This window comes from Penaeus vannamei, chromosome 4 (assembly GCF_042767895.1).
Source record: "Penaeus vannamei isolate JL-2024 chromosome 4, ASM4276789v1, whole genome shotgun sequence".
Classification (NCBI taxonomy): Eukaryota; Metazoa; Arthropoda; class Malacostraca; order Decapoda; family Penaeidae; genus Penaeus; species Penaeus vannamei.
Window position 1 is genome coordinate 17,593,284 of NC_091552.1, and position 10,213 is coordinate 17,603,496.

The following is a 10,213-nucleotide window of genomic DNA, read 5'->3' on the forward strand; positions in this document are numbered from 1 at the left end:
AGGGTGAGGGTGAGGGTGAGGGTGAGGGAGAGGGAGAGGGAGAGGGAAAGGGAAAGGGAAAGGGAAAGGGAAAGGGAAAGGGAATGAGAAAGAGAAAAAGAAAGAGAGAGAGAGAGAGAGAGAGAGAGAGAGAGAGAGAGAGGGAGAGGGAGAGAGAGAGAGAGAGAGAGAGAGAGGGAGGGAGGGAGAGGGAGAGGGAGAGAGAGAGAGAAAGGGAGAGAGAGAGAGAGAAAGAGAGAGAAAGAGAGAGCGGGAGAGAGAGAGTGAGTGAGTGAGTGAGTGAGTGAGGGAGTGAGTGAGAGAGAGAGAGAGAGAGAGAGAGAGAGAGAGAGAGAGAGAGAGAGAGAGAGAGATAATGAGAAAAAAATGTTAAAGTTGATAGAACATAGTATTTAAAGTTTAAAGAATCTAAGATAAATTAAATAAAATTGTGTATTTACATAAAAGATCTTTGATTTATATATCAAAATATATAAACTTTATACCTATGCTCCTTGTATGAATCAGAGCTTCTTTGTGATTGGCTGTCCAGAGCAACTCTCTCTCTGATTGGCCGATAAACGCTGAGCCACTAGTTCTTCAGCTGAGTGTCAACACAGATCTGTCAAGCTGTTGTTTGTAGATGAAAAATCGTCAGAAAACTTGTAAATAACGTCTTTAGCATTGTATAACGGCTTGCTCTTCAAGATGACAGTAGCAGAATTTTTCGGGTGTGGGCTAATCGCCTTTGGACCTTCTCTAGCGATGTTTGGACTTACGATAGCCACAGACCCCATTCGGACTATAATGCTGGTCGCCAGGTGAATTTCTCTTGGTTTATGTTTGATACATAGTTTGCTGTTTGTTGGGTTATGGGGTAGATATCAAACAAGGGTGAAGGTAATTTCTTGGATAATTTCGTCAGAATTTATTTTTAAGCATTTTATACAGTTTTTTTATATTCAGCTATGGAATAGATTTAGGTGAAAAATTGAGAAGGAAAGCAGGTAAATTCCTAGTTTCAACCAGTTTCTAACTTTCCAAACATTTTTTGGTACAGGTAAATTTCCAGCCAGCCTTCTTTTATTTGAAAAATAATATATGTAAATAATAGAGCAAGTGATTCTAAGAAACTTATCCTCTATGAACTCCAACTGCAACTCAATAATAACAAAGTTATTGGACATGCAAGTGTCTTAGAGCCCATTATGAAAAACTCAATATTTTAGAAATTGCCATCTGATATCCTTTACATATATTGTGTTTATCAGATACTCATTACTTGTTGTTATTATTACCCAGGGCAGTAGACTACTTAAGGAGATGATATGGAGACTATGCAAGGAAAACAATTTATTGCCATTTTGATACAATATATCAAATGGCAAATCTATACTGTGGAAAAAAAAAACATTTATGTAAAAAAAATGATAATAGGGAGGCAATGACACCACAAATATGTGTTCATGTGGGCTGGGTCTAGAAGCCACACACCGGGGAAAATTGGCACTCAAGTAAACTTTTTGCCAGGAGCAAGGCACCAAATTCATTATCACCATTGGGGAGCTGCATTTCCACATACATGGGTCCCTTATGGTGAGCTGCTAGGCAGGGATGACCACACCCCACAACAGGTTAGGGGGAATGGTACCAGTCTGCCAGATGGCAGCCAGGACAGCATGCAAACCCTGCCCCATAGGTTCACTACCATTCTTTAAGGGGCCGTTGCACTGAATTTTCGACAAATTAAAAAAAATACTCAAAAATTTGAAAAAAAAATGTAATCTAGTAGGTTTTGGCAGTCCCGTGACTTATTATTTCTACTAAATACGTTAAAATAAAGGAGTTGGGCTGGATGAAAGTCATTTTCTATGAAATGGCCTACGACTTCCTCAAGATTCCTGATAAATTGTTCATTGTCCCTTCTCATCCAATGGGTTAATTAATGAAATAGATAATAGGAAATATACATGTGACCTACCTTTGATTAAGATCATGAGAGACTGAGACTAAGTCCTCATTACTCTAGACAACAAAGGGGGTACTCCTGAAAATCCATAAACATCACTGCTTGATACAAAGACTTTCCTTACCCGAGGGCTTTGCCTCTGGACCTCCACTCAATCACTGTATCTCCCTATCTGGGAAATCTGCCTCTGGGCCCTCATTGATTGCTTTGAGATTAGTCCGTCTGCAAAGCATTTTGCTATTTTCTTCTTTTCTGGTGTCATTCTTTGCCCATGCAGATTATTTCTCTTATTACTGAGTGTAATTTTTACGTCTCTTTGACAGTGTCCTTAGATTTTCCCTGTCATAGTGCAGTCATTTTGTAAATATATACCTTAGGATTTAATAAATTTGCTGTTTTTATTGTGAATATTATTCCAATATTTTACAAAAAAAAAAAAAAAAATTAATTTACAGAATTTCTTGTTTAATTAGCACATGAGTATTTGAAATAATGTCCAGTAAACATTATTTAAAACCATTTTCTTTCTGTTTTCCCTAGTGCTATCCTTTTGTCCTGCCAAACCAGTTGTAACCTCATGCAACTGAGACAAGCGGTATTTTCCCTTCTACCTCTATCTAACTTTATCTTCATAAAATGCGCTAGTGAAATTATGCAGTGGCCTCTGAGCCTTACATGCTGACACTCTCACAGTCTCTCTCACTCACTTTCTGTATTTTCTCTTGCTAGATTGTAATGTCAAAGATGATTGTGTGATATAAACTAGGCAAAAGATTGCATGTGTCTTCCTTTTTAAGCGGTGGCACCAAATAATTTAATTCAAATCACAATTTTACTATTTTTATTTGTTTCTTGATTTTTGAAAGAGGTAAATGGCTCTAGTAATTTCATAATGTCAAACTTCATGCAAAACAGAAATAATATTTTTGTACTAATTTGGGTGGGATGTTCTTTAAAACCTAATGGCAGTAATAAATACTATGCTGGCATTAATACTAAGTTTATTACACTTTTTCCAAAAAAATGAAAACAGGTTTAGGCTGCCTTTGGGAGGCTGTAATTGAAGAACTAATGGTATTAAAGCCATAAAACCATGTCTTTATACTGCAACAGCCAGACCAGAAACCTGGCCTGCCCTTGCCATATCATATGTGTTTCAGAATTAAATAAAATCATGCTGTTATATACTTTGTTACGAGGGATTTGATTAACAAAGTGCTATTTAAGTTGTAATGGATATGATACTGCTTTTTAAATATTTGTAATTCAAATACATTTTTCTTAAAAAATTTATTGTAATTAGTATTTTTTGTTAATCAATTTGAATTGTACATGCATTTTACACTTTGTACAAAATCTCAGTGAGATTTATATTTTCATTTTCAGTGCATTCTTCTGGTTGCTGGCACTGCTCTTCTCATCAATATTGTATACAGCAGTAGTACAACTACAAGATTACTTGGCATTTGGGGTAGTCTTTTCTGTTTTATTTCAAGAGTTATTTAGGTAAGTATTCCTACAGGTTTGATTTCACACCATGGGAACTATATTATGTCAGTGGTATTGTACAGTGCTATTTAGTGCATATTGATGATGCAAGAAGTATTTAATAATTTTTCTGTGACTTTATTTTACTAGTGAAAAGAATCAAAACATTGATCTCGTTACTTAAGAAGAAAAGGAAAAATAGATAGTTGGCAAACAGATTTATTGAGATGAAATTGCAGCATTTTTTAATACTTTTGATTGAAAACTAATTAAAACAAATTACCGAATCTAGAAAAAGAGTCAGTTTGCCATTTGATGATTAATCCTTCACTAGAGGTAAACTTCAGCATATTTGACTGTGATGGTTGTTAAGTGTGATATATGGTTTACCATTCACCATATGTTTTTTTTTTTCTGTCAAATTTCCCATGAAATAGGAACTCTGTATCAATTTATAGTGATCTGTAAACAATAAAAAGATTCATGTCTTCCAAAATTGTGGCTTGAACAAATCTTCACTGTAAATATTTGGCAGCGACTTAGTGACATTACTATTATATAAAGTAAATGCATAAAGATTTTCAACACTTAAGGATCTTCAAACCTAAAGGCCCAAATGTCAAATGATGATACTAGTTATATATATCATGGGTACATAATCTAATGCAAGGACTCTTCCGTGCATGATCAGTTATTTTGTTAATTTTTTTTGGCAATAAGGTTTTAGGCATCAGTTTTGGAATTAATAGCACCTTATTTTTTGGGAGGTGTGTAACAAAATAGTTTTTAAAAATGCCTACTTTTTCAGATTTTTGTGGTTCTTGCTGATACAAAAAGCTGAAGGAGGTTTAAAGAAAGTCAGTGATGGTAACATGCAGATTGTTGAGAATAAACACATTTTGGCTTATGGTAAGTACAAAATGATCACTTATATAACTTTTTTCTCTCGATGTGAGTTGTTGCTAATAATTCTAAGAGTTTAGTTGTTGTAGTTAATCTAATATTTGCACACAATTGTAACTACCATCCACAACACTGTTTATTTTGAACTTGCACCAATGGCAATTTTTTCTTTATAGCTTAAAGAATATTATTTTATGCATTTGATTTGTTATGCATTAAATTATATTCTTTGAATTACAAAGAAAAAAAATCTGCATTTGGTGTAATATTTGTATAAAATTATATTTTTTAAATTATGGAGATAAAAAAACTGATGGTATAATATTTGCATAGAATTATATTCTTTAAATTACAAATCTGCCTTTGGTGTAATATTTGCATAAAATTATATTATTTAAACTACAAAGAAAAAATCTACCTTTTATGTAATATTTGCATTAAATTATTTTCTTAACAAAAAATCTGCCCTTAGTGTAATATTTACATAGAATTATATTCTTTAGAATACAAAGAAAAAATCTAGTTTTGGTGTGATATTTGCCAAACTTTGGACAAACATAGGATGAAAATTGGCTAAGGTCTGCTGTTATGGTAAAAGGATTAGAAGGAATGATTTTCCACACCCAAGAATATTGGCTGGTTTATTAAAATTGTGTAAGGCCCAACCCAATGAATATTCATATATACCGACATGGATATACAGAGAAATAAATGTATATCTATCAGTCTAGACATGCATATCTACCAGATAGATAGATAGATAAATGTATATTGATCATATAGATAAACATTTATGCATTTATTTCTGTGCATGTGAATGTCTGTATAAATGAATATTCATTGGATCAGTTTTAACAGTTAAAGTTCAGAACAATACCAAAATAGTGGGTGGGTGGCAGTGAGGGACAAGACAAGGAGGTGCAGTGATGCTTACTATATCTTATACTGTGATTCGGGAGGGTGTTAGGATAGTGAAGTACCTGTAATCAACTAAAATGAGGGGATGAAATGGTCTGAGTGTATATGGAAGAATAGCTTAGGTTTTCTTTTTTTTAAAATCTTATCTTACCTTAATTTTTATTTTTAAATCTTATCATAATCTTCTCTCAATTTGACAGAACAACATATTTTTTTTTAGCTCCTGTTGTATTGATGCGATTATCAATTAATTCTGCCCGCCTGTTAGGGGTTAAAGTAATCCTTCTCTTTTCAATCTGCAGTGTCTGGCTTGGGCTTCGGAATGATTTCTGGTGCCTTCTCTCTTGTGAATGTACTAGCTGATATGACAGGACCAGGAACCATTGGCATGAAAGGTGACCCCAAAAACTTCTTCATCGCCTCGGCTGTTACAAGTCTTGCGTTCATCCTGCTCCATGTCTTCTGGGGGATCCTGTTTTTCAATGCCCTCCATCGCCGAGCTTATCTGCAGCTGGCTTATGTTATCCTGTGCCATATGCTAGCCTCCTGTATAGTAAGTGTGTTACTTTTTTGTATGTTATTTATTATTACATTGTGATTCAGCATGCAAGAAAGAATTTTTACTTGTTAATCTATTTATTCTTCTTTTTTATTCTTATAATAATAATTATTATTTTTTATTTCATCTAATTTTTCACTACTTTTTATATTGATTACTTCTGTTTTTTCATATGTGGAGGGTCAGTGTAATGTAATAGTTATTAGGGCATTTATTCTAGATTATAGACAAACCAGTTACAGTTTCTTCCTAACTCCTTTTCTTTCCTTTTATTCTTCCTTACAGACGCTCATGAACCCCATCTATTCTGTCACCATTCCAACTATCTGGATTCTAACAATACTGTCTGGGGTGCTGGCCTTCATTGTTGCTGGTGGTTCACACAGAACCATCCAGTCTGCCTTCCGAGGCCGTCCGCAGGTTCTACAGGTCAATGCTGATGCAACTGGCAATTTCACGCAAGTTGGAGGAATGTGAGACCCCACCCCAAGGATCTCTTACCTAGGACCTATAACCTTACACCTCTAGGAGAAGCGTCCTCTTATATTTTGTGAAACAAGGAGGATGTGAATTTTGTATTTCAGATTTTGTGGGCAGCAAAGTTAAAATGAGAAGTAGCTGTCCTTAACAACATATTTTGAGATGCTCTAGAGGGTTGAGAGTCAGTTTGTGGTGTAACACCAAAGAAAGGATTACTTTCTAGTGTCAGAACTGCTCCCTGAATAGAAAGGATGTTTAATAATTTGCATAAATAAAATTGTTTGGATATTTGCACTGAGTAATTGCTAAACTAGAAACTGTTTTTAAAACTAATTTACTACTGTTGTGATATTTCCAAAGGTATGTAATATTAAGATGACTTATTTATATAATTTGTCTTTTTCTAGGTAGGGGTATATACTTTCTGTAAGTCTTGAATTTTTGGTCATTGTTTCTTATTCTGTTGGGACATTGATTAATTTGGTGACTACAGAATTAACAATTAATTTTGTTTTATGAGGAAATGGTAGACAATATTGAGAAAAAGATGATGTGTCATAAGTGTTATTTTGTGATGGGGACTACATTATTATAGAAAATGTTTTAAAGGACTTTCTAAAATATAATTTTTACCAATTTTCTAAAATGTTAGAAATGTACATTCTCTTTTGTTATCAGAATATGTCACTGGCATTTTGGTTAGAGTTGTTAACCTATTTATACATGTCCTATCCACTGTGAGGTTAGTTTATTAATTTTGTTTATTTAGAGATGGCTGCATGAATGCTTAGTCATCATACAGGCAATTACTAGGGTCACCTGATTTCAACTGTTTACCCCATTCCTTGACAGATTTAAAGAAAGGTTAATATTTTTATTGATTTTGTTATTGTTTATTGAATTTATAGTGATTAAATGTTTGTAAGACTAATAAGTAATTAAATAATTGTAACGATAATGCTAGAAATGAAAAGTTTATTCCCTAAAACCCAAGAAATATGGTAAATAGATACGATCAGATAGATCTAGTAACTGATTCTTTGGTAACAAGGTGATTGTGAAGCCAAATCAAAGCAAAGCTACAGTGGACAGGGCATATATCTTTGTCAATGGGTTACTAGAAAATTAGAAAAGATGCAACTGGACAGTCTAATTGAAAATAATTGTAATAATATGACAGTTGTCAAAATCTTAGGGTTGTATTTGCATAAGTAATACAGAATACCTCCTCTCCTATTTTTTATGTAATATGTGATTTTTATGCTAATAGCTTTGTATAAAGTTGTTAGTGGTGGCTTCAAAATGAGTTAGATTTGAAAGGAGTATTCAGTGCTTGTTCACCATATTTTGGTTACTCAGCCATGTAAAAGGTTAACAGATCTGGCAATTGTTTGGAAATATTTTTAATTTGAGGAGAGAAAGACTTCAGTGCTTATGATTAATGTAAGTTCATATAAAGTGAAAATAATTGAACAGTATATCAGTGGAGTAAGTAGCGAAATACAAGAGAGAAAGTTACTTTAACATAAAAGGGAATATTGAAAGGAGCTTAGTTCTGTTTTGAATTGGAAGTATTTTATTTGAATATTTGTTACGCTGGAGAGTGTAGATTTTAAACTTCATAATCTGAAAGAATGCTTTTACTTTTTTTTTTTTTTTTTTTTTTTTTTTTCATTTGCATTTCCATTTACTATGAAGGGAATAGTAAGTGCCACTTTTTCCTAAAATAAGTTCTGTACAATTTGATGTATGTGTACTTACATACTTTTTGAAAATATCTATGCTTATATACAATAGAGAAGTTTGAAGCTTTATGTAATTTTTATTATAATGTGTTTGATTATTTACCAAGAGAACGTTTGCAATTATGCATTCCATGAAATGGATTCTCATGAATGAAAAACTTCTTAACTCAGTTCAAGCTCATGGGACTTAAAGATATTTGGTAAATGCTTTCTAACATTTTCTGTGGAAGCTAATCTAATGCTAGGTAACTGAAGATATCAGTTTTTATTAACATTAATAGCTGCATAATTCATCACAATGAAATTGTTAAACAGTTTAAGAAAGAATAAATAATGTACAGAAGGATATTCTGGAGGAGTTCATATTTCATTGGGAAAGTCATGTTTAAAGGTTGTAAATCAGTAGTGAAAGCTGTGAGGAGTTGCCAATTGGTCCACAGTGCTGTATTTTTTAACTTGAATGTGAGTACATCTCTCAATTTCAACTATTTTTTTATGAGAGGAGTAGAATAGTTACCATTCATAATAGTCAAGTGAAGTTACTTGCATATCAATTTGCTTTGTGGGAATCCATACCTGATTTTATATGCATTCGAGTTTCAAAGCCATATAGTATAGTGATAAGGTTTAACATTTTTATTATTTATAAATGATCATTTTCTATTGAAAAGCAAATTTATGATATGATGCATTTAGTTAATCACATTTTTTATAATTTGAAAAGGAATTTAACAGTGTATTTATGTATTGAAAAATAGTTTCTTTGACAACTTTAAGTATGTATCACAAAGGTTGAAAGATTGTCTGGGTGTTTGTCGTGCTAACATGTTATTAACAGAGTATTCCTTGCAGCAGTTTAATTAATAATCCTCTTATTCTCCTGTGGATAAGTTTAAGGTTTTGATATTGAGAATATTCTACAGGAGATAAGCTATTTGAAAAATTAAGTTTGGCCCAAAATTAACTGAAGGTAGGTTCCTTTGTCAAAAATGGTTCCTGAAGTTGACAAGTTACCCTGCAAGTTATGGAGGAGTCAAAACAGGGAAAATACAGTGTATGGCGATTCATATTTCTATCTTGATAATGAATGAATAAGTTATTGCAAGATCTTCCCTCAAACTTTTCAGTAATTGTATTATGGGAATATGACTTTCATATTAAGATATATTGTATGTATTTGTAAATAAAAATGTTTGTAACATGAAAGCTTACTCTAAAAGGTCGTTAGTGTGGTTTCCATTGCCCTGGTTCTGTTGTTATAGAAAGATTAATATATGACTGCATTCAAACAGTTTCAAAATCAGTCAAAAATTAGTCAAATTATGTATTGGTTACAATAATAAAGCAGTCTAGCCAAAACAGTGAATGGTAACAGTATGTGTTCAGTTTGAATTAAATACTGTATATTCGAATTTGGCAGCACAGTCTATTTTACTCAACAAGCATTTCCCATTACCATACTTGTGAACTTGTGTATTAACTACTGGCATATTGAATCACATTTGAGATTGCATCAATTTTGTAGTGATGGAAAATTGTAGTAATTTTACTTGAGCAAGTATTGAAACAATATAAAACCTCTTGTGTCTTATCAGCATATGCACTTGTTCTAGACCGCAGCATGTGGCATCTGATTAAAATACTTTAGCTTTATATCTGGAACATTCTAAATCCAGATAGTCCAATCTCTACCACTTCTCCGATACCAGCCTATTCCTCCCCCTCACTTTACATGTTGCACGAGACAACCTAACCGTTCTACTCCATCTTCGCCTTCCACAATCTCTACTACACCCTCCTTTTCCTCTTCTTGAACGTCTAGCCCCTCTTCTCCTCACAAGAGATTCTTTGTTTCTCACCCCCCCCCCCAGGAAGTCAAAAGACATTCAAATATTCCTAGACATGACCCAAGAAAATTTTCCGATCCCTCATCCACCCTCCAATCCTGCTACCGGCAAGTTACCCGTACCCCTCTTCCTCCTACTCTTTCCCAACAAACTCCATCCTCTCCTCCTCACTGTCCACTATTCCCTTTTTGTTCTCCAATATCCTTACCTATTCCTGCCTTTTGTGATAGGTCCTTGCGCCAGATCATGGGGTACTGTTGGCGGGACCACTTGTCAAACCAACGGTTGCCAACTCAGGCTCACTTCCCACGGTGATCTTGCTCAC

At 33.7% G+C, this 10,213-nt stretch overlaps 1 protein-coding gene across 1 annotated transcript; it reads left to right on the forward strand.

The window, feature by feature from the left end:
• The first annotated feature begins 522 nt into the window (after nucleotides 1–522).
• On the forward strand, nucleotides 523–9,264 carry aph-1 (gamma-secretase subunit Aph-1). The gene is made up of 5 exons (XM_027364358.2): nucleotides 523–800; nucleotides 3,335–3,454; nucleotides 4,245–4,345; nucleotides 5,560–5,810; nucleotides 6,102–9,264. Exons 1-5 carry the CDS (start codon nucleotides 688–690, stop codon nucleotides 6,291–6,293), a joined length of 777 nt encoding a protein of 258 aa, XP_027220159.1. The 5' UTR covers nucleotides 523–687; the 3' UTR covers nucleotides 6,294–9,264.
• The last annotated feature ends 949 nt before the right edge of the window (nucleotides 9,265–10,213 follow it).

Bases quoted from the DNA above. Each gene is read 5' to 3' on its own strand.
- aph-1 (XM_027364358.2), top strand. From the start codon at position 688: ATGACAGTAGCAGAATTTTTCGGGTGTGGGCTAATCGCCTTTGGACCT. The intron at 4,346-5,559 runs GTAAGTACAAAA...TTCAATCTGCAG, and splicing joins TAAACACATTTTGGCTTATG to TGTCTGGCTTGGGCTTCGGA. The intron at 5,811-6,101 runs GTAAGTGTGTTA...TCTTCCTTACAG, and splicing joins ATATGCTAGCCTCCTGTATA to ACGCTCATGAACCCCATCTA.